Source organism: Cyprinodon tularosa, unplaced genomic scaffold (assembly GCF_016077235.1).
Source record: "Cyprinodon tularosa strain WSP-4 unplaced genomic scaffold, ASM1607723v1 ctg335, whole genome shotgun sequence".
NCBI classification, from domain to species: Eukaryota; Metazoa; Chordata; class Actinopteri; order Cyprinodontiformes; family Cyprinodontidae; genus Cyprinodon; species Cyprinodon tularosa.
This window is the reverse complement of record NW_024039047.1, coordinates 60,635-85,443: the sequence shown is the minus strand read 5'-3', so window position 1 is coordinate 85,443 and position 24,809 is coordinate 60,635. Positions and strand designations below refer to the sequence as shown.

Genomic DNA, 24,809 nt, shown 5'->3' with positions numbered 1-24,809 from the left:
TACAAAATGATAATAACAGTTGTCTAAGTCTAACAGAAAAGGGCCTTGTGCTTTACCATGCTCTGTGATACAATGAAAATTCAGTCTTTTGTCTATCATATCATATACCAGTTATTTACACAAAAAAGCAGCACCTGCATTAGCCCAAAAAAAAACACCCTTCATTTCTTACACATGTTCTTTAATTACATCACAATTTGACAACTGTTTTTTCTACAGATGATGCAGTGATATCTTTACACATATATGAAGTGTGGCAACATTAAGTCCACCATGGACATCATCTGGCCCTCTAGTGTGTGGGTGAGGGTTTGCCCGAGGAGGGCTGAGGGAGACGATACTTGGCCATTTCCACATCCAGATCTGCAAATGTATAGCTGGTATAGTCGTGGTGCTGATAGTTTTTGTAAGTGCTGTTGTCAAAGGGCTCCTCGGGCTCTGGGGGTGCTGATGCTGGCTCTAGAAGAAGAAAAAAAGAGCCTTATGAAGAATAATACCACAATACTTCCATTTCACACATCCCCAAACAGCAAAACTGTTGCTGTACACTAATAAGCTGGGAAACAGCCAAGAGAATGTATGAGAGGATTTGAGAAGCACCAGTTTCACGTTCATATATTTCAACAGAGAAGCTCCTTGAATCATGTTTTCCCTATAGTTTTGCTTCTGTGAAGAAATGCAAATGAAAGGCCTTAAAGTATAACTCACACAAAGTAAAAACATAACCCAACACCTACATTTTCAAAAATGCCACAAAAGTGGTCGGCGCTAAGCAACCCTGAGGGGCACAGCTAATCAGTGAGCAGTGGGGGTTATTAGGGCTTTGGTCAGGACAAGAGAATGGAACAGCTAGATATATCCTTGAAAATGGAGAAATTATATTTAGCCACAGTTTAACCACTTCAAAAATTCAAAATAAGGAGCACTACAATTTTTTTGCATTTGCAATTAGTGGCTCCATTTTGGTTGATCAAAGGTTTTTCATGCTAATAATGAAATGTGCAGAGCGGTTAGGTTTCATCCCATTGAAATAAGCAGTGTTTTTATGTAGTGTTTATTGTACTGGCAGCTGGAGAGTTGTCATAAAAAAGATACAGTTTTAAGCCATTTAGTTAAATAATGATACCAATTGTAAAGAACAAAAAATAAATAAAACAAAATTTATATTTATATTACACTTCACATACAGCTTATGTGCTTTAAAACATAAAATTTCAAAAAAGGTTAAACATAAAAGATGAAATATATCAAATACCAAAATATTATAAAAATGCCACAATATTTAGTTCTTTTACGTTTTTTTTGTTTTATTTGTATATAGAATGTCTGCTGGCACACTGCATTAAATTATGTTGGCCTGCAAATACTTTTAATTAATAAATTTTTTTTTTTTTACAATTAATATTCTATCATTTATTTGCGCCTGTCAAAATGTAACAAATGCACAGAATCTTTATCTATCTTGTGATTGTAACAATCCCTAGTTTTTAAGCACAGCCACAGCAGGCATTTGTGAAACAGTCTTTCAAAGGTGCTAAATAAGACACGTTTCCCCGAGTTCCGGGTTTGGGGGGGAAAAAATCAGCCCCTTTGCCTTCAGTGCAACATGCTCTCCAGAGGTTAAACTGAGGCCCCGTCCACACGAAGACAAACCCTGGCCTAAACGCACAGATTTTTCACCAAACCAGCCTCTCATCCACACGAAGCCGGCGTTTCGGGGATCTGTAAACGATCTTTTTTTTTTATTCAGCCTTCAGAGTGGGAAGATTTCGAAACGCCGTTTTCGCGTTTCCATCTTTACGCTCTAACCGCATTTTTTTTTTTTTTTTACACGCATGCGTCATAGCGTCGCCTCTAAACACGCATGCGCGAAACAGTATCACAACAACAATGGCGCCGTTGCTGCTAATGCCACTCACCCTGCTGTCGGGCTTACAACAGAATCTTCTTCTTCTGGAATATCTCCAGGAAGAACAGAGCAATATCGACGACATAGTTCAGCACCTGAATTTGACTTAACCACGAAAATGGACCCGCAGGGCAACCATGTATAAATATTAGTGCGCATGCCCAACATTTCGTCGCTTATTTTTGCTTTGGCACCACAGCGCCACTTACAGGCCTGGCATACATTTTGCAGCGTTTTCATGCATTCGTGTGGACGCTCACATTTATTTTACGTCTCCGTCTTTACGGCAAACGTTTTGGAAAATATCAGCGTTTCGTGTACGTTTTGACTTCGTGTGGACGGGGCCTTAGACAATTTTTATTGTCATTTTGTATCCACAGCATGTTTACAAAACAAAATTTCCTTTTGTACAGCTTTCATATGAAATTAACAACAGGTGCACTAGAGGGGCAACAACGAGACAACCATCAAAATAGGAATGGTTTTAGAGGGGGCCACTAGGTTGATCCATTTCATTTCCATCAAATGATGTGGCATCCTTTTGTTCCTAACACATTACCCAGTCCATATCAGTATAAATCATCAATCATAATTTTTTTGAGCAGTGTATGTGGTGCAAATATGCAGTATTTTTGGTTTGGTGTTGTCAGTGTGAGTCTGTGACATGATTGAGAATTTTCTCAACATTAAGCAGTCTGATGGCGGTTCAGAAGAAACTGTTTCGGAATCTGCTGGACCGGCATCAAATGCTGCAAAGCCTCTTCCCAGAGGGCAGCAGGGAGAACTGTTCATGGTGGCGGTGTCAGGGGTCTTTAATGATGTTACAGGCTCCGGACACGCAGCGCTGGAATGAAATGTTTATAGAGGTAAAAGGAGCCCCAATAATTTTCTCTGCTGTTCTTGCCACTTTTCTCATTTTCTTCCAGCCTGCGGCGCTGCAGCCTCCACACCATACAGTGAGACAGCTGGTCAGAACGCTTTCTATGGTGCTTCTGTAGAAGGTCGTGAGGATGGGTGGGACAGTTGGGCTCCCATCATCCTCCACATGAAGGACATGTGCTTTTGTGCCCTTTTGACCACGCTCCACTGCTCATGAACATCTCAGCAGTAGAGGTGGTCAACAGTACCAAATTCCTAGGAATGCACATCAAAGACAACCTCACCTGAAGTATAAACATGACCCCACTGGTTAAAAGGGCACAAAAGCGCACATACTTCCTGCAGAGGATGAGGAGAGCCCACCTGCCCCCAGCCATCATATTGACCTTCTGCAGAAGCATCATATAGAGTGTTCCGACCAGCTGTCTACTATGTGGCGTGGACGCTGCAATGCCGCAGACTGGAAGAAAGTGAGAAGAGTGGTGAGGAAAGCAGAGAAGATAATCAGGGCTCCTTTCCCATCAATAAAAGACATTTCATCCCAGTGCTGCGTGTCCCGAGCCCGTAACATCATCAATGACCCCTCACACCCCAAACATGGACTGTTCTCCCTGCTGCCCTCTGGGAAGGGGCTTTGCAGCATTCGATGTAGGTCCAGCAGATTCCGAAATAGCTTCTTCCCCACAACCATTAGACTGCTGAATGTTGAATAAAAAGAAGGGTTAAAAAGCGCTAAATGTTGGAACACTGTAAATCATATCTCAGTCTTATGTTTACATTTTATCACTGCTGCACTTTAAGAAATGGAAATGTCTTGAGAGCTGTACTGAACAAAATTTCGTTTGGAATACACCCTGTGTGTACAAAATGACAATAAAGTTTGTCTAAGTCTAAGATGGGGGATCGATGCCTTGTTTGTAGCATTCTAAAAGGCATTTTTTGATTGTCAAGAGAATTGTCGAGAGCTGCAACAGGCCGCTGGCGCCAGGCACCACCATGATGGAACTGACATTCCATTCAATAAACACCATCAACCTACTACCAGTAGATGGAGATACAAAAAAGGTTTAAAGAGGAGTGGAAAAGATTCAAATTAGTCACAGATGTGCTTTTCCAGACAATAGAATTAACACTATTACTTCTACCTCATGAGATACAGGTCCTTCCCAAAATACTAGCATTTTGTGATAAAGTTCATTATTTTCCATAATGTAATGGTAAAACTTGAACATTGATATATCTTAGATTCATTGCACACTAACTGAAATAATTCAGGTCTTTTATTGTCTTAATATGGATGATTTTGGCATACAGCTCATGAAAACCCAAAATTCCTTTCTCACAAAATGTGCATATTTCATCCGTCCAATAAAAGAAATGTGTTCTAAACACAGAAGCCTTCAAATAATTATGTACAATTATGCACTCAATACTTGGCCGGGAATCCTTTTGCAGAAATGATTGCTTCACTGCAGCGTGGCATGGAGGCAATCAGCCTGTGGCACTGCTGAGGTGTTATGAAGGCCCAGGATGCTTCGATAGCGGCCTTTAGCTCATCCAGAGTGTTGGGTTTTGCGTCTCTCAACTTTCTCTTCACAATATCCCACAGATTCTCTATGGGGTTAAGGTCGGTCAGTAAACCATTTACCAGTGGTTTTGGCACTGTGAGCAGGTGCAGGCTCGTGCTGAAAAATTAATTCTTCATCTCCATAAAGCTTTTCAGCAGATGGAAGCATGAAGTGCTCCAAAATCTCCTGATAGCGAGCTGCATTGACTCTGCCCTTGATAAAACACAGTGGACCAACATCACTAGCTGACATGGCACCTCAGACCATCACTGACTGTGGGTACTTGACACTGGACTTCTGGCATTTTCTTCTCCCCAGTCTTCGTCCAGACACTGGCACCTTGATTTACAAATGACATGCAAAATTTGCATTCATCTGAAAAAACTACTTTGGACTACTGAGCATCTGCTTCTCTGTAGCCCAGGTCAGGCGCCGTTTGTGGTTCAAAAGTGGCTTGACCTGGGGAATGCGGCACCTATAGCCTATTTCCTGCACATACCTGTCAATGGTCGCTCTGGATGTTTCTACTCCAGATTTAGTCCACTACTTCCACAGGTCCCCAAATGTCTGGAATCTGCCCTTCTCCACAATCTTCCTCAGGGTTCGGTCACCTCTTCTTGTTGTGCGGCGTATTCTGCCACACATTTTTCTTCCCGCAGACTTGCCACTGAGGTGCCTTGATACAGCACTCTAGGAACAGCCTATTCGTTCAGAAATATCTTTCTGTGTCATACATTCTAGCGGGTGTCAATGATGGCCTTCTGGACAGCAGTCAGGTCGGCAGTCCTACCCATGATTAGGGTTTTGAGTGATGAATCAGGCTGGGAGTTTTAAAGGCCTCAGGAATCTTTTGCAGGTGTTTGGACTTAATTTATTGATTTAGATGATTAGGTGCATAGCTCGTTTATAGACCCTTTTTCATGATATTGTAATTTTGTGAGATAGGAATTTTGGGTTTTCATGAGCTGTATGCCAAAATCATCCATATTAAGACAATAAAAGCCCTGAAATATTTCAGTTAGTGTACAATGAATCTCAGATATAAGAATGTTAAAACTGTATCATTACATTTTGGAAATTAATGAACTTTATAACAATATTCAAAGACTCGAACAATCTCACCAAAACCACCATGTGCACCAGTATGACTTATGGTGCGTTTCAATTCAAACTAAATAGTGGAAATGAAATCATTTAGATTTAACAAGCAATTGAATACACAGACATGTTTGAAAAAACAGAAATAAGTAAATATCTCAGAGTAAAGATATACAAATAAAGGATAATTTATAGACAATTTAAGAGAAGAATCATCATGTCATGCCAAACGATGATGTTTAAGATATCAATTAAAGGGGAACACCGTTTTTTTTTTTTTTACTACATTGGGCCCTTGATTTTATGTTATTACATCATGTTCGACTCACCCATGAGTTTTGTGTCATTTGGAGCTGTTCCAAAGATATTCGGTTTTGTTATTTATCGTCTCCCTATTGGGCAACGAGTTGAAGACACAAATTACAAAACATGTAGGCGAATCACTGTCCCCCAGACATCCGCGGTTATATTTGATATATTTATATATATATTTTTAAAACAAAGCGGAGTGTGTATTACGTCATCCGCGCACCGGACTGGAGTTGTGACAGGCAGCCCGGGACACAGGCGGCTACGCTCTACCCCTTCTATTCAATCGGCTAGCTAATCCGAATCATTCAATTCCAATCTGAGAGCGAGATCATCTGTGGTAGTAACATTAGACATCTTCCAGGCATGTGAGTAAAACTAGCAGCAGTTCAGCGGACAGGATGAATGAATGGTAGCCGGCGCGTGCGGATGACGTCATACACACACCGCTTTGTTTTAAAAAATAGAAATATAAAAAATATAGCTGCGGATGTCTGGGGGACAGTGATTATTATTATTATGAATGCTGGCGTACCATAAATGATAAATTATGAACAGTTTAGTTTGTGCCTTCAACTCGTTGTCCATAGGAAGACGTTACTTGGATATAACAAAACCAAATATCCTTGGAACAGCTCCAAATGACACAAAACTCATATGAGTGAGTAGAACATGATGTAATAACGTAAAATCAAGGGCCCAATGTAAAAAAATGGTGTTCCCCTTTAAGCCGAAGGAATTAAGCATAAAGCAAAAGCAAGAGAATTCTAACAAGTAAATCTGTTTCATGCAAAATTAGCTAGCTGCAAGGACATCTTTTTTTATAGGTTAACTATTAAGTGATAAGAGTTTCAAAATCCAGAAATTCAAAAAGATGAGGGGGAAAGGAACCCTGCTTTAAAAAGGCACCAATAGGAAGAGACAGAAATACAGTCTGGAAAAGTTTTTGACTGGGGGACAGGGTGGTGTAATGTATACCCTCAGGCTGTTCAGCAGAGGTCTCCCCATGCAGCTCTTCTCCAGCAGCTTCTTGGGTTTCAACAGAGTCCACCAGCTCATCCGCTCTATTGGCAGAGCTGCCAACTTCAGCTGGATGACTGGCCACTACTTTAGTAGAGACTATTTCTGACTTTACAGGATCACAGATAATTGTTTCCATGAATTCTTTCGGGGCATCCCCTAGGCCATCTGCAGGCACATGAGCATTAGGGTTGGTTTTATGTGGAGTTTCATTTTGCCCTACGACTGGAACTAGAGCTTCAAAGTCTGCAACAGTAACACTAGGAGCAGCATTGGTTAAAATATCTGACCTGGTAAGCTCAGCTACACTCTTTGAAGCACTGAGGACCTCAAAGCCTTTATCTTCAGAAATAGGTTTAGAGACCTCTACCCTAGACTGAGCCTCTTTTGTCTCTGCATTAGTAATGCCTTTAGTCACTCCAGTAACTTTATGAACTTCATCTTCCCCTCCTTCCTGATGACTAGGTTTTAACTCTGGAGAACAGTTTCTAGTTTCAATTCCCAGTTCTAACTTCTTATCTTCATCTTCAAGTTCTGAGTCTGAATCTGTATCAGACTCGCTAGACGACGAGGACAGGAGCTCCTCAATTGCTGCATCTTCAAGCTTATTTGAGACCCCAGCTGCTTTTATAATATCAATGGTCACAGCAGGGGCATGAATCTCTGCAGGTACTGACTCTTTACTAACTGCCTCAACTGAATTCTGAGGAACCTCTTCGTGGCTTTGAAATGATTGAGATGAAGGAACTAAGGCTACCAACTCGGGCTCGGTTCCAAAAATTATTTCTGATGTTGCAGCAGAGCCGATTGGTTCCTTAGTTTCACCTCGGGAGGGTGGCAAAACTCCAGGACTTATATATTTTACTGGAAAGGCCACTCCAGTCTTGGAAGCCAGTTGGGCTGACCTCTTATCTTCACCTGCTGAGGAAAACAGTAATTGGTACACAAACAGGTAAAGGATATTAAATGGATTAGTCTTGCTAATAATAATTACATTTCCAAATGTTTCAATACAAACTTTACTGGACATTTCCAAAAACAAACATGGGGCATATATACTTAACTTAATTATTTACTGTTTTGGTACAGTGTCTACCAAATTACTGGTGATGTAACAGTTTGTTTAATAGCATAGCTGCACAATATATTAGTATATTAATATATAACAGTTATAAGTACAGTATGAAGATTTGCAGGATGTCCATTTCATTCTAAGCAGTAGTGCAGAGCACTGATGGAAGTGATAATTATATTACATAATTATGTTACATGTTTGAGAAGGGGTCCATCAAAAAAATAGCAGGACAATGGAACTCGGAGACTGGAGTTGATGACAGGCAATTCATAAAATGTAGAATTTTTAAAATTAGCCATCTAAAAGCTCTGTGTGAAAGAAAAGAGGCTTGCATGGAAGTCTGAAAGAAATGTAATTCTTTCAAACTCTAAATGTTTGTAAATGTTACTATAAATCATCATAGTTATTTTCCACTAGGAAAAAAATATCAAACTTATGAACTCTAAAATAATCCAATACATTTTCTAATCACAGAAACAGATTTTCACATTGAGCTTTATTGTTTAAAGCCTAATTAAAACAATTATATATTTATCCAGCGTCTGATGCTTCAAGTTCTTATTTCATATAAGACTATTTTATTATCTTATTTACCCGATTCTGACTGATCAGTCTTCATAATCCATCCCAAATGTGCCAAAAATAAATAACGGATCAAGTTACGCTTAAAATTATTAAGAAATCTGACAGATTTGTGTTAAAGAGGTTCCCCCCCCTCTCTCTTCAGAATGCATATGATCATTCTGGACATAAAATAAGAGGAAGAAAGAAGGAAAAGGCTCCCCTCTCCCTGCAGAAGCTACACTACGATTTTAGCTGAGGAACAATTTCCCTTAGGGAGCCGACCTTACAGTGGTGCAGCTGGTCAAAGACAAGTCTTTAAATCCAACTCTGGCAACTTTGAGTAATCATGTCAACCTTGTACCATACTTTGCATTATATAATCCCATCATCAGTGTCGTAGGTAGCAAACTTCTAAATGCTGCTTCGCACACAATGCGGTTCCTCTTCACTGGTATTTGGAAAGTTAAATTTCTGTTGGCGGACTGGGAATCAAAACAAGGAATCAAAAATCCAAAATTTCGATGATTCTGGGAGAATTCAAAGGTTGAAACCAATTCAGATTGATTAGTGATTCTCAATACCCAACCCTTGTAATCAGGATGGCAAAGATGCGCATGTGGTTTAGAAGAGAACATAGAGTTACATGAGGTTTTTCGCCAGCATACAGGTGCTGGTCATAAAATTAGAATATCATGAAAAAGTAGATTGATTTCAGTAATTCCATTTAAAAAGTGAAACTTGTATATTATATTCATACATTACATACAAACTCATATATTTCAGATGTTTATTTTGTTTAATTTTGATGATTACAAATGACAACAAATGAAAATCTCAAATTCATCATATCAGAAAATTAGAATATTGTGAAAAGGTTCAAAATTGATGGCCCCTGGTGCCACACTCTAATCAGCTAATTAACTCAAACCACCTGCAAAAGCCTTTAAATGGTCTTTCAGTCTAGTTCTATAGGCTACACAATCATGGGGAAGACTGCTGACTTGACAGTTGTCCAAAAGACGACCATCGACACCTTGCACAAGGAGGGCAAGACACAAAAGGTCATCGCTAAAGAGGCTGGCTGTTCACAGAGCTCAGTGTCCAAGCACATTAATAGAGAGGCGAAGGGAAGGAAAAGATGTGGTCGAAAAAAGTGTACAAGCAAGAGAGATAACCGCACCCTGGAGAGGATTGTGAAACAAAACCCATTCAAAAATGTGGGGGAGATTCACAAAGAGTGGACTGCAGCTGGAGTGAGTGCTTCAAGAACCACCACACACAGACGTATGAAAGACATGGGTTTCTGCTGTCGCATTCCTTGTGTCAAGCCACTCTTGAACCACAGACAGCGTCAGAAGCGTCTTGCCTGGGCTAAAGAGAAACAGGACTGGACTGCTGGTGAGTGGTCCAAAGTCATGTTCTCTGATGAAAGTAAATTTTGCATTTCCTTTGGAAATCAAGGTCCCAGAGTCTGGAGGAAAAGAAGAGAGGCACTTCATCCACGTTGCTTGAAGTCCAGTGTAAAGTTTCCACAGTCAGTGATGGTTTGGGGTGCCATGTCATCTGCTGGTGTTGGTCCATTGTGTTTTCTGAGGTCCAGGGTCAACGCAGCCACATACCAGGAAGTTTAAGAGCACTTCATGCTTCCTGCAGCTGACCAACTTTTTGGAGATGCAGATTTCATTTTCCAACAGGACTTGGCACCTGCACACAGTGCCAAAGCTACCAGTACCTGGTTGAAGGACCATGGTATCCCTGTTCTTAATTGGCCAGCAAACTCTCCTGACCTTAACCCCATAGAAAATCTATGGGGTATTGTGAAGAAGAAGATGCAATACACCAGACCCAACAATTCAGAAGAGCTAAAAGCCACTATTAGAGCAACCTGGGCTATCATAACACCTGAGCAGTGCCACAGACTGATCGACTCCATGCCACGCCGCATTGCTGCAGTAATACAGGCCAAAGGAGGCCCAACTAAATACTGAGTGCTGTACATGCTCATACTTTTCATGTTCATACTTTTCAGTTGGCCAACATTTCTATAAATCCTTTGTTTTTATTGGTCTTCAGTAATATTCTAATTTTCTGATATGATGAATTTGAGATTTTCATTTGTTTGTATGTAATGTATGAATATAATATACAAGTTTCACTTTTTAAATGGAATTACTGAAATCAATCTACTTTTTCATGATATTCTAATTTTATGACCAGCACCTGTATTTCAGCTTAACAGACCATTAGGCTGAAAAAAGTAAGTTACTCTAAAAAACCCTAAATTCTTATGTGAGTAACAACCCTTTTATTCGACATCTGGGCTTCCTCACTGCCAAATTTCAGCACAGCTGATTAAGCTGAATCTTTTAAATTACAAGGGAAATATGTCAACTCCCTGACTCTTAAAGAGTGTAACGACCACAGAAAAGCATTTACTTCCTTATTTGCCCATAAACATGAAAGGAGTTCTCTGAATGTGAACCGTGTGCCGACTGTCATCAGCTTAAGGAGGTACGACATCCTACATCCAACAGCAGAAGAAAACCTTTGAAAAAGAGAAGAAAAGGAAGAAAGAGAGAAAATGCACCCCCCTGGATGCTGGTTATGTTAAAACCTTCTGTCTTGCTAATATATACTTAAAATATGCTAATTAGATTACGTTAGACCCCGAACACCCAGGCTTTTAGCTAGCCATGCGTACAGCCATACTACTAAAAGTACAAAAAAAAAGGCAAATTGTACCGCCTGTTTTCCCCCCAGAAACTTTGCTCACATGTTAAAAGTTTTGCCAGCTTGGTGTTCACCGTGCCACCATGTTAAATTCCCCTTTTAGTTTCGTGTGCTCGCACTAAGCCTACATCCCGCAAATCGCAGGAGTCGCATCCTATTGGTCGCACGTCACAAATATTACACTATTATTAGTGGAATATCTAATATCCCTATGGACAATTTTATTGACAAGAATGAGCAATCTGCGCTGTTTGCATACAGGTAAGCCTGAAACTTTAAAAAGTTTACAAAAACTAATTGAATGCCTGATAATTATAGGATTATTTTTGAAGTCTTTTTATCTTTGGAACAATACTGTCAATTAGTGAGGCATCATGAAGGGTTTTCAATATACACCCACGTGTGTTTATATACATATAAACACATATATATATACGCATATACATATAAACATACACATATATATCGCAGTGCAACAATTGACAATTGATTAAAAGGTCTAAAAACTAAAATGTCTACTAATATGCATATCTAAATACTGACACCTGCTGCACATTTAATATTCCTATAGGCAGATATTCCTACATATTCCTAATATTCCTACATTTCACAGACTAAACTGACACCAGTTTGATTACCTAGAATATGACTTAAGCCATTGTTTGCTAAAATGTATTATTTCATATTTATAGTTAGAATTGAAAATATGTTGGATATTTTTAGTTGAAATCCATAAATGTGAACATCACTATTGATCCCTCCCAGGAAGGACAATTATTATTTAACTATATGAAGCCTGCATCACCGCGCAAAGCCTGTAGTTGAAATATTTGTGGCTAAAAGTCTGCTCCCACATGCAAGTTTATACAAAAATCCTGGTGAGAACCCTGAACATCATTGTTAAAAAAAAGAAAGAGACTTGCATGTACACAATAAAACATGACATTATTTGATTTTTCCACCCTGGGACCTGGCTTTAAAACTGATAATTTTTCAAGCAAAATGCTGTTTGTTTGGATGCACAGCTTAAACTAAAAAATATCTATATTTCACCTTATGGAAACTCAGAAAGTAAAGCTACTACAATTGCCCAGTTTATCCCACAACTTAATCATGTGAAAATCAATGTAAAGATCTGAAAGTCAAATTCATTCAAAAGAGAGTAAACAAATTCAAGATTGAAAGAGTACTTGTATATAACATTAGGTCTAAATAAAACCTAAGCAATGGTGGTGAGTGAAGCATACGTTTTTATATTAAGCATCAAACTAATTTAAATTAAAAACTATACTCTCCTCCAAGTGTCATTCCAATTCATAAAGAGAAGGCTTTTATCTGTATGTTAATTACTTAGGTTATTAGATTAAAATTCATCCGATTCTATTATTATTACAGATATCAATACTTATCTTATGAATTTACGGTTAAATTTCCCTATAAAATATGCATTAACACAGAAAAATATTGATGCCTTCTCCAATTATTTCCCCTGCACTTCACATCTAGAAAGGGAGGATCATAGTAGCACATATTACAAATGTGTGCAAAACTTTCGATATTCTGCTAGTTAAAAATATAAGAAGTTAGAATTTTTTAAAGCCAACATCGCAGCAGCGGTTCTAAACACATCAGATGTATCCATATGTCAGCCACGGCTCTAGTGACACCATCAGGCTTTTAACAAGGAATATTTCATAGGGTGTACACCTTGGTGCACCACAATTTCAGGCTTCGCGCAGGAAGGCCGCTTGGCGGTGCAAGCTTCGTAATGTTAAATGACTATTATCCTTCCTGGTAGGGAACAATAGGCATATGTTGGCTAATTTGGGTTATAATCTCTGCTGGTTCGAACTGCTATCTATCATGGTTGGAATTAAATTCTTTTAACAAAAACACACAAAAAAAATAGTATCTAGTACATATTGAAAGAACAATGAGAAAGAAAATAAGATATATTGATAACTTACTTTAGATTAAAATTGCTGGAGATTCCCAGTAATACCAGGCAAAACCAGTGATTACCAATTCTATGTTGTAATTCTTTTACATTTCTACCTTTTTCCCCCCCTCTTAACTTTCCCCAAATTCAAACTCCTTATCAGTTATGTTGAAATTTTTTTTTATAAATAAATCCTTTTCCATAAACATTTTAATTCATATTTTCATGAACCTATTGCTAAGGGACAGTACTGTCCCGAAGAAAAATACCTCCAAAATAATCCTATAGCTATCAGGCAATCTATGAGTTTCCATAAACTGAATTTTCAAAGTTTCACGCTTAACTGTTTGCGACCAGCGTAACTTGCTTGTTCCCATCAATGAAATTGTCAGTAGGTATATTAGATATTTCACAGTGCCCCTCCTCACACCGACATATAACCATTACGATGCAACACTTAGTCTTCTTTTTAGAAGCCAGTTACAGTGCCTTGCGAACTTTTCAACCTTTTGCCACATCTCAGGTTTCAAACATGAAAATATAAAATTATAATTCTTTGTGGAGAATCAACAACATGGGGGACAGAATCATGAAGTGGAAAAAATTATTGGATATTTTAAACTTTTTTAACAAATAAAAAACAGGATGTGCAATATTATTCAGCCCAACGTTAATATTTTGAAGAACCACCTTTTTCTGCAATTACAGCTGCAAGTCACTTGGGGCATGTCTATCAGATTACCCAATGAGAAAGTTTTGCCCATTCTTTCTTGTAAGACAGCTCAAGCTCAGTGTTGTTGGATGGAGAGCATTTGTGAACAGCCGTTTTCAGTTCTTTCCACAAATTGTCGATTGGATTTAGGTCTGGACTTCAACTTGGCGGCTGGACTTATTTATTTGTGAACAATTCCATTGTAGATTTTGCTTTACATTTGGATTATTGTCTTGCTGGAAGATAAATCTCCATCCCATTCTAAGATCTTTTGCGGATTTCAGAAGGGTTTTCTTACCGAATGGTCCTGTATTTGGCTTGAATCACCTTCCCATCAATTTTTACCATTTTGGCTTTCCCTGCTGAAGAAAAGCAGGCCCAAACCATGATGCTGCCACCACCATGTTTGACTGGGGATGTTGTATTCAGGGGGACGAGCTGTGTTGCGTTCAAAAAACAACATTTTCCATTGTTGCGAAAAGGTTTGATTATGATTTTCTTTCACTGGTTTGCTGTGTCTCCCAGGTAGCTTGTGGCAAACTTTAAACAAGACTTTTTATTGATATCTTTTAGAAATGTCTTTCTTCCATAAAGGCCAGATTTGTTCAGCATATGACTGATTGTATGGACAGAAGTCTCCCACCTCAGCTGTAGATCGCTGCAGTTCATTCAGTGTGATCATGGGCCTCTTGGCTCCATCACTGATCAGTTTTCCACTTGACTGAGCTGAAAGTTCAGAGGGGCAACCGGGTCTTCGAAGACTTGCAGTGTTCTGGTACTCCTATTTCAATATTAAAGCTTGGGAAACGTTTTTGTATCCAAATCCAGCTATAAAGTTCTCTACAACTGCATCTTCAACCTGCTGAGTGTGTTCCTTCTTCTTAATGGTGCTCTCTGTGCTTTAAACAGACCTATAAGGCTATCACAGAGCAGGTGCATTTATACGGAGATTTGATTACACACAGGTGGATTCTATTTATAATCATCAGTCACTGGATCATTCAGAGATCCTCAATGAACACTTCAGACCTTAGTCAGTCTGGCTAGGACAAAACACCTCTGATGTCATCATCCTAAGCACAGGCTCCCCTCAGGGCTGCGTCCTGAGCCCTCTGCTGTTCACCCTGATGACACATGACTGCGTCCCAAGGTTCACCACCAATTGCATTGTGAAGTTTGCAGACAACACCAAAGTGGTGGGCCTCAGTAGAGACGAAAATGACCAGGACTACATAGAGGGGGTGGAGCAGCTGGTGGACAGGTGCATCGGCCTAACCATGCTCCACTGCTCATCAACAGCTCAGCAGTAGAGGTGGTCAGCAGCACCAAATTCCTAAGGGAGCACATCAAAGACCTCACCTGGACTGTAAACACCACATCACTCGTTAAAAGGGCACAAATGGCCATATATTTCCTGCAGAGGATGAGGAGGGCCCACCTACCACCACCAATCCTCACAACCTTCTACAGAAGCACAATAGAGTGTGCTCTGACCAGCTGTCTCACCGTTTAGTGTGGAGGCTGCAGCACCGCAGATTGAACGAAGGTGAGAATCGCAGAGAAGCTCATCAGGGCTCCTCATCCCTCCATAAAAGACATTTCATCCCAGCGCTGCGTGTCACGAGCCAGTATCCTCATCAATGACCCCTCACACCCCCACCATAGACTGTTCTCCCTGCTGCCCTCTGGGAAGAGGCTTCGCAGCATTTGATGCATGTCCAGCAGATTCTGAAACGGCTTCTTCTACACCACCATCAGACAGCTGAATGTTGAAAAAAACTCTAAATCATGACAGACTGCATCTAACTGACCACATTGTTTCATTTTTTTTGCACCACCTTTTTCCTCCCACAATGTTTACATTTGAACTCTGATGCACTCGAAGAAATGGAAATGTCATGAGAGCTGTACAAAATGAAATTTAGTTTCTATATACACTTTGTGTATACAAAATGACAATAAAAGTTGTCTAAGTATATGAGTCTAACCTATGGAGATAGCTTGTTGCACTGAAGGCAAGGGGGCGGATTAGTTTCGCAAGCCCTACTCTTCAGATTATCTGTTAAAAAAAAGTTTAAAATATCCAATACCTTGTTTCCCGCTTGTTGTTTCTTTACAAAGAATTGCAATTTCATGTATTTGTTTGGAGCGTAGCCTAGTAAACTAGCCCAATTTGCCAGCGGCAAAAATCATTTTTGCCTGCAAGTGGTCTAGTCTTGATCAATGCCCCAGGTCCTAGAACTTGCGGGCTAATCACAACGCAGAGATGCATTTTGAATTTAGAATAGATTTGGGGTTTTCGCTGAAACGTGGGCAGGAAGATTTTCTACGCTCATTCATTCATTTTAAAGAAGGACATATTTGCCGTTTTACCGACAGGCTGTTTGTTTACACTCCCCCACCAGCTTTCTGTCGCCCTTACTACGTTAAAGTCAGTTGCGCTCATTGGTCAGAGCATTGGCCAACAGAACCAGACATGGTTTGAAAAACAACAGGTTGTTATCATCAACAATCTTCGATGTCTCATTCATCGGGTTTAGACTAAATTACACATTTGATCTTACATTTAGTCTGGTTTATCACGCTATTTGAAACCTGAAATGTGGCAAAACTTTGAAAAGTTCAAGGGGCTGAATACTTTCACAAGGCACTGTAGGTTCAGTAGAAATTCATGTGACTCATGTGTTGCAAAAAAATTAAAAATAAAAGTTTTCAATAGCTGTTTCGCTAAAGAGATCTGAGATGACCAAAATAAAACCCTTTATCGAATTGTAAAAACCTGTTATCGAAATTGTAGTTTTAGTAAATTTGTTTTCATAATTACAATTTGTGCAATTTAATGGGAAGCAGCTAGTGCTACATTGAGGCACCTAATACCAACAGACATAAATGGCCTTACTTTTGGCGGGGCCCTTGGGTTTTTTCACCGTGTTTGCTGCCTCTTTAGCTTCAATGCAGAACCAAGCAGCGGGGGGACGCCTCAGAGTGCCCAAACTGTTCCACTGGAGAGACAAAGAAACCAAAGTAAAAATGTTTCTCAATGAAGAAGAAAGGAGAAGTCCTAGTGTGGTTACCCCATTTAAAACAACTACAAAAGTTTTTACATACTTAGTCAATAAGTTCATGACATCCCATAATGAAATAAGTAGAGTAAATTATAATCCCCTTGTGGAAAAATTCACAGAAATGCTAAATCGAGGGTCAAATTTGCCTATATCCATGATTGGACAAATAACATTTTTTTAAATTACAATTCTGCCCCAATTTATGTACTATTTTCAAACACTTCCACTTTCTGATTTATTTTATGACACTTTGGACAAGCTGTTTAACCAATTTATTTGGAGTAATAGAAATGCAAGGCTCCGTTGAAGGCTACTCTTTCAGCCTTATGAAAGAGGTGGACTTCGAGGCCTGAATCTCAGATGGTACATAGCCGCCCAACTAACATCAGCTACTCATTACTTTAATCTGAGGACACTTCCAGCTTGGGTAGACATCGAACAGCAATCTGCTCCAGATTTTCCCTTAAACACCTTTCTATATTCTTTGGATATAAGGACACTAAAAAAACTACAAAGAATCCTTTCTTAAAAAATACAAAATATAATTTGGCATTTAGCACGTAAACATGTAGGTGACCGTCCAGAGATATTACAATTTACCCCTATATGGGGTAATGAAAAGTTCACCCCAAGGAAAAATGATGGGGGATTTAAACTATGGAAGGCATTCAGAAAATTAATGATGGCAGGTTGCTTACTTTCGATCACTTATGTAAAAAGTATTTAATACCCCCAAAACATTTTTTTAAATACTTGCAATTGAAAAACTATATGACATCAAAACTGAAACAAAAAGTTGACATTCCATCCTTAACAAAAATAGAAGAAGTGTGCATTGAGGATTTAAAGGGGAAAGGTTTTCTTTCAGTGTTCTAAAACTTGTTGATGCTTTTCTCTAAAGATTCACCAATAGATAAGTTAGATGCTTGGAGAAGAGACACTTTCAAAGACATAGATGAAGAAGACTGGAGTCAGGCATGTTTAAAAGCATAAAAACAAACGATAAATACAAGATTTAAACTTCTGCAATATAAATGACTTATGAGAACCTATATAACACCAATTAGGCTTCATCATATGTCCAGTGATATTCCAGACACTTGCACTCAGGGGAGGATCTAGGATTCTAGGAGATCAGGGACTTAGCATTGAGGGTGAAGATGAGATTGTAGACTTTCTGCTAAATCCCGTTCTATTGAAAAATATGACAGATTATTGGATTAAAGACATTTCTAGCATACTACATGCTATCACACATAAGAATTCCCCCTCCATAACATGGGAAGAAATTAATTCACCTGCAAGTCTTTAACTGTGTTTATTCCTCTCTTCATCAACAAACTCTGTGGATTTAGGGACATTTGATCATTATTTGCCAAAGTTATGAGAGGGGAATTATATATTTTAGCCAACTGATATAATCCGTTACATGGCAAAAAATAAACAAATCCTGTGAATTTTGAAACTGTGTTTTTTCTATATTATGCTTGAAACATTTATTATTTTATATTTTGAAATCCAAAATAGTTAAAATAAATCTGACTGTTCGTTTGATGATCTTTATGAAATCTGTTTTCAATTCTTAATTCAAAATGCCTGCAGTAGCATTGCACCAGATATTTGGTTTGAACTTTTCTTGGAATTCTTGTAAATTATTAGATAAACATTTAAATAGAAAATATATTTCATAAAGACCAACAAAGGGGGAACGGATTATATCAGGGGGCTCAAATATATGATTCCCCTCTCATTACTCTGGCAAATAATGATCAAATGTCACCATATCAACAGGATTTGTAGCTGATGAACAGAGAAATAAACACAGTTCAACTCTTGCAGGTGAATGAATTTCTTCCCATGTTATGGAGGAGGAATGGATTATTTCAGGCAGCTGAAATATTCATTCTCTCCTCTCCTCCTCCCATATCTTTGTAAAATAAAGAGCAACTGTTTCCAAATTCTCAAAAATTGTCACGTGTGACAGCATGTCGGATACTAGAAATGACTTTGATCCAGTAATCTGTCATATTATACATTAGAATGTGATTTACCAGAAAGTCTACATTCTTATCTTTTCAGGAAGTCTTAATTTTTGTGTCCTGCTATCAGCCAGTTTCCATCCTCTTATATCACCAATGAAAAATGATAAATACACACTACTTGTTGGAAAACTGTGTTTGGTGACTGACTTTTATTTCTTTCAGGCTGAAGTGACAGAAGTTGGAAAAAGACAGATTATCTTGGCATTTAAAAAACGTCTCTCTGGCTTCAATGCGCCGCCCGACACAAGGGGAACAGAATTTCATGCAACACTGGGACAAAGAACTTCTGGAACATCAGTCTGTTTAGCAACTGCTTGTGGTCACAACTTCTTCACATCTGCACGGTAACACTACAGGCTGCTTTCCTGCACATGCTGCCACTATCTGGTGAATTCCAGTACTGCACATTTTACTCAGCTCAGCTCAGCAGCGAGATCCGGGGCTCGGGGGAAACAAACTGGGCTGTAGCCCAAGTAGCCACCCCCTAGATCCGCCACTGCTTGCACTAAATGTTTATCTGAAAAGGAACACTTCTCCATTGTTTGTGGGAATGTCCTAAAGTCCAGAAGTTTTGGAAGGATGTTATTAGGTTTCTATCTGAATTGCTTAAAGTAAAAGTCCCATTACAGGTTGAAATCTGTGTTCTAGAAATATACCCAATAGAATTTAAACAATCACAGAGGATTAGGGTTGTCAAAAGTATCGATATTCAAAAAAGTATCGATACTGAAACATTGTATCCGGATACAATACTAATTTTCAAAAGTACCGATACAATGCTATCACCAGTGGCACCTAAACTGTCATTCATCTAAAGTGCAGAATAGTGGAAAATGCACTTTCTGAACACTGCGTGATTGAATAATTCTACGCACTTTTCAGTTTCACACTTTTTTCTGTAAAAGGTGCAGCTGCTGAGAATTATTTTTGTTTTTTAAATGGTTTGGCTAATGTCATGCAAAGCATAGCCAAGGAAGGAAAACATAAAGGAATAGTACACCCAAAACATGATTAGCCTTCATTTTCTACTCACCCCCATGCTGAACAACACCCTGGAGTACTTTTTTGATATCTCAAATGCATCTGGAGATCTGGGAGGCTTCTTGCTGTCTGCTGACATTCAAATAATGGAGGTCTATGGTGCCCGAGGCAGAAAGGTCCATAAAAGTCCACAAAAAATGTGTCAATATTCCTCCATACTGCTCGTCCAATGTATTCCAAGTGTCCTGAGTGGGTAGCGTCCATAACTTACTCGAAACGAAGTCATTTAGAATGTTTTTAGAGTATAAACAGTAGTGAATAGGATTTCCTAAAAGTGCGTTCACGACGCTACGGAAACCGCGGCAGACCAAACCGGATGAAAGTGTGCATTCAGCGTCTGCTCTGCCGATAATGCAAGCGTAGAAGAAGAAATGTGCTGTTTACCTGTGCAAACAAAGAAACAACGAAAGAAAAATGTCTGAGGACTTCAGTGTTGACGAAGAGCATGAGATCTTTGCCGAGCTGAATGCGCACTTTCATCTGGTTTGGTCTGCCGCGGTTTCCGTAGACTCATGAACGCGCTTTTAGGAAATCCTATAGACTACTGTTTATGCTCTGAAAACATTCTAAATGACTTCGTTTCGAGTAAATTCTGGATGCTACCCACTCAGGACACTTGGAATACATTGGACGAGCAGTATGGAGGAATATTGACACGTTTTTTGTGGACTTTTATGGACCTTTCTGCCTAGACTTTACAGACTTTTTTCTGTAAGAGGTGCAGCTGCTGAGAATTATTTTTGTTTCTTAACTTAATTTTAATTTTGTAAGTTTTTTATCAAGCTTGCTTAATATTGTGCACAGCATACAACCTCAAAATATTGTTTATTGTATTTATTTATCTATTTATTGTATTTTGTTTATTAATGAAAAAAATTCTGTTGTATTTTGGAGTCTTTGTTTTTATCCTTGTGGTATTGAAAATGGTATCGAGTATCGAATATTTTACTTAGTATCGGTATCAAGTTGTAAAAGTTTAGTATCGTGACAACCCTACAGAGGATAACTACATTGATAGACTACGGACTCCTTTAAGGCAGAAGATCTGTTGCACTATGCTGGAGGAGCATGGAAGCACCCTCAATGATACTCTGGAGAAAAGAGGTTGCAAGCTCACTCGGACTGGACAAACTAACATACATTGCAAAGGGCAAACAAAGGGACTTTGAGAACCTATGGGAGCCATATATGAGGATTGTAGGGACTGTAAGTGAAGCTCACTGATGGCCGTTTTCAAATGGATGTCTTGACTACAGTTTTTATTCATATATTGCTCTTTTTTTAGGTCCCTGCCTTCATCTAAAGAGCATGGTATATTTTTGGAACTAAACAAATGCAGATTTAATTGGTATAAATACATGTTACAAGGTTAAGTTTGTAATTTTTGTTGTATTAAAAAAGAGAAAATTCAATCAAATATATTGGAGAAAAAAAGAAATAGACCAATATATAGGCTGGCTGAAATTTGCCTTTTCTTCCTTGGATCGCATTAGCCTATACATGCATGTGTTTGCCATTTCATCAGTGCAAGGAGCAGCCATGCTTTCAGATTATGTGTGAGTTCATGTGCTACCACTCCCCTCTATTTGCTTTAAACTTTTTATGTTTTGTTTGATCTGTTAATAAATATTTCTGTTTCAATTGAAACCTGTGTCGCATATGTTAACACTGTGTACTTTTTTAATCATGTAAATGGAGGGAAAAAATGCCAAACTAATCAATATCGGTATCAGCCTTAAAAAACCTGTTCTTGTACAAGTACCACAAAAGTAGGGCTGGTCAGTATATGAAGTTTTTTAAAGTAATCATAATTTTTTGTTAAAAGATAAAAAGCTAGTGTACGATGTAATGTAATTACACTTTTATAAATGTTCCACGTCTATGTCTATCAGCCCTATAACAAAGAAGTACCAAATGACATGGCTGTATTCTGCCCCAACACTTCAACTTGTTTATGAAACTTCAGCCAGCTAAGCCTCGCCTCATTAGATATTCTGCCTTTTTATATTTTTTTCATGAATTTCCCCACTGAGGGATAATTAAGGGTATCTATATTCTTACTAAGAGATTCAAAATAATAAGTCTACAAACGAAAGACGTAAAGCAGGCTGTGTGCATTCAAGAATGCACAAAACGAGACATAATACTCTTAATATTTGAACTGGCAAAATTTAAAGGCTCTGTAGGATGTAAATGGCCTGCAAACTTACCCCTGGGTTAGATAACCAAAACATTTCCTCTTTTTTAATGATAAAAGAATTTTGAAGTTGACACTGAAATAGAATAATTCCATCCAGGTTTGTGTTTTGTTAGTGCTGTAGTTCTGAAGCAGGACCCCATCTATGATGGTGGGACAACCAAAAAGCTCTAAAATCTGTAATTGATAGCAGACCCAAAATGTGGGTCAGTACCCCCTGGCGTGGTTGCAAGACACATTGTTCGAGGTAGCATGCTTTTATATATACTGTATCACTGAGGTATATGGAGGGCCAAAATATGTCATGAAATACATTAAAGGGACATGTCCACTGATAAAAGGTATAAAATGGATAAATTAGGGTGACCAAACGTCCGTATTTCCCGGGACATATCCGTATTTCACGTCCTGTCCCGGGCGTCCCGGGTTTTTTTTAGAAAGTGAGGAAATGTCCTGATTTCACTGCGCACGACGCTCCGTGTGACGTAATCCCTGAGCCGCGTCAGTGCAGGCAGCCCTGCTCTTAATCAGAGGCTCTGTTCAAAAACCTGGGCTGCATCCTCCAAGGACGCGGTCTACCTAGACTGGATCCTTCGAAGTCCTTGAAAATAAGGAGGCCGGAAGAGTTCTGTCTGTAAATTCGAACAGGTCCTCCCTTCGGCGGGTTTTACCGCCATATGCTCTGTTGCTTAGCAACCGTGAAAGTTGACACACAAAGCAGGAAAAGAATGAATACCGAGGTTTACAAAACTGTTTGTTTATTAATTTATTTTTTAAAAAGTTAAAGTGAACAAAGACTACACTCACAAGAATCCAGAGTGGAATAAAGGTTCCAACCACCGGGAGCAGGAACAAATCAAATCAAATGTAATGATAGAAACCTTAGTCAGTTAAATAACCTGCTGCTGTAAATCTGCACATCTCTGATGTTGCTGCTATTTTCAAATATCCATTATTGTAAAAATGTCCACAGTTGCATATTGGTTATTTATTCTCCAGTTTTATATTGTTAAAACACTTTACAGAATTTTATTTTTTATATTTTAACTCTTCCCTATTATGTTATTCTTATACATTTCTCTAAGGTCCTCATTTGTGTGACCATTTTCAATAATCTTTTTGCTGCTGTAAATTTGCCCATTGTGGGACAATAAAGGGATTTTCTATTCTATTCTATAAAAGGGTTAGAAATATATAAGTAAATCTAAACAATGTATCTACAAAATATATCTGCAAAATCTCTAATATTCAACAACAAAAAATACTTAGTTAAGCATATTGTGCAAAACGACAGTAAAAAAATTAAAATACTATCAGATTTATAGTTCCCACTCTGCAGATCTATTAGAATCTGTCCTTAAATTACAGCCAAACTCATTTACACAGTAACAGATTAAAACCTTTAGATAAACCACACATACCACACATACCGCCACATATCTGACTCAATAACCATTAAAACAACTATTTTCATTCATTTCAGACGGAACTATTCACAGAGTTGTATTATTATATTAAACTGAACTTCAAATTTTCACAACTGTTCTGCGCCAAGTAACATTATGCCAAGTAACCGATGATGAGACATTTGTTCTTTCAATATCACCCCCCCCCCCCCCCCCCCCCCCCCCCCGCTCCGAAGTGTCCTGGTTTTCCCAAATGAAAAAATGGTCACCCTAGATAAATATCATGAAATAAGTATTATAGTAAATAAACCATTACATGTAAAGTTCACAATTTAATAATTAAATACTTAAGTTAAATGTCCAGTTAAATAAATAAAAAAAACATTAAAAATCATAAATTATTTATATTAATTCCAAACACGAGCAAAAATTACTTTATATATATATATAAATATGTTGCCCTGTGATGGACCGGCTAACTGTCCAGGGTGTATCCTCTCTTTCGTCAATGGATGGCACCAGCATGGATTGAGCGAGATAAGATGGATGGATGGATGGATGGATTGATAAATATAGAACAAAATAATTACATGAATACATATATTTATAGGGTCACCACTCTGTTGCATTATTTTTTCGGGTTTTACAGGCTGAAATGCTTGGAAAACAAGCCTTACACTGATATAACCGAATGTTCATTGTCTATATATCTAGAAACGATTAACTTTATGTTGTATCAGCATATGGCTTGTAGCATTAGAATAAGAGGGACAACTACCGGTCCAAAAGAGGTTTAACCGGAGCAAATGTCTGTCGAGTATCCAACTTAAAACTAAGTTCACTGCAGTGCTGCCATTTGCAAAATGCTGAGAGTGGTTTTGTACGCAACGCTTAAAAACAAACCCGCGTGTAATTAAACACCGAGTTAAATAGTTTAAAGAAAAATAATAATACAGAAAAAACATTTTCCTCATTTCCTTTTACGGCTCTCGAGGTCATTAGAAACTGACAGCAAATCTTATCCTAACAGCCGTTTTCCAGCCTGCGCATTCCTAAATACTGGCCTGATATGTGTAAAGACTTGAAATAATCACACAACACAGTAAAATAAATGGTAACAGATGAAAAAAAGATTACCTTGAGTCGACCTAAACGCAGCAAACAGGCAGCCATCTTGAGTTCCTGTCAATTTTACAAAACGCCTGCTGGGTGTCACTACCCGATCCGACCAGGAAGCACGATCCGTCCTGCGCAT

The 24,809-nt window shown here is 38.6% G+C and overlaps 1 protein-coding gene across 2 annotated transcripts; it reads right to left on the bottom strand.

Annotated features, from left to right (window-relative positions):
• Window positions 1-164: 164 nt before the first annotated feature.
• On the bottom strand, window positions 165-24,809 carry ndufv3 (NADH:ubiquinone oxidoreductase subunit V3). 2 transcript variants are annotated; one of them, XM_038294153.1, is made up of 4 exons: window positions 24,692-24,809; window positions 16,703-16,805; window positions 6,742-7,704; window positions 165-459 (listed from the first exon to the last, which is right to left on the bottom strand). In XM_038294153.1, exons 1-4 carry the CDS (start codon window positions 24,725-24,727, stop codon window positions 293-295), a joined length of 1,269 nt encoding a protein of 422 aa, XP_038150081.1. In that variant the 5' UTR covers window positions 24,728-24,809; the 3' UTR covers window positions 165-292. The 2 variants fall into 2 exon arrangements, with proteins under 2 accessions (XP_038150081.1, XP_038150082.1); XM_038294154.1 differs by having other exon boundaries at window positions 6,742-7,701.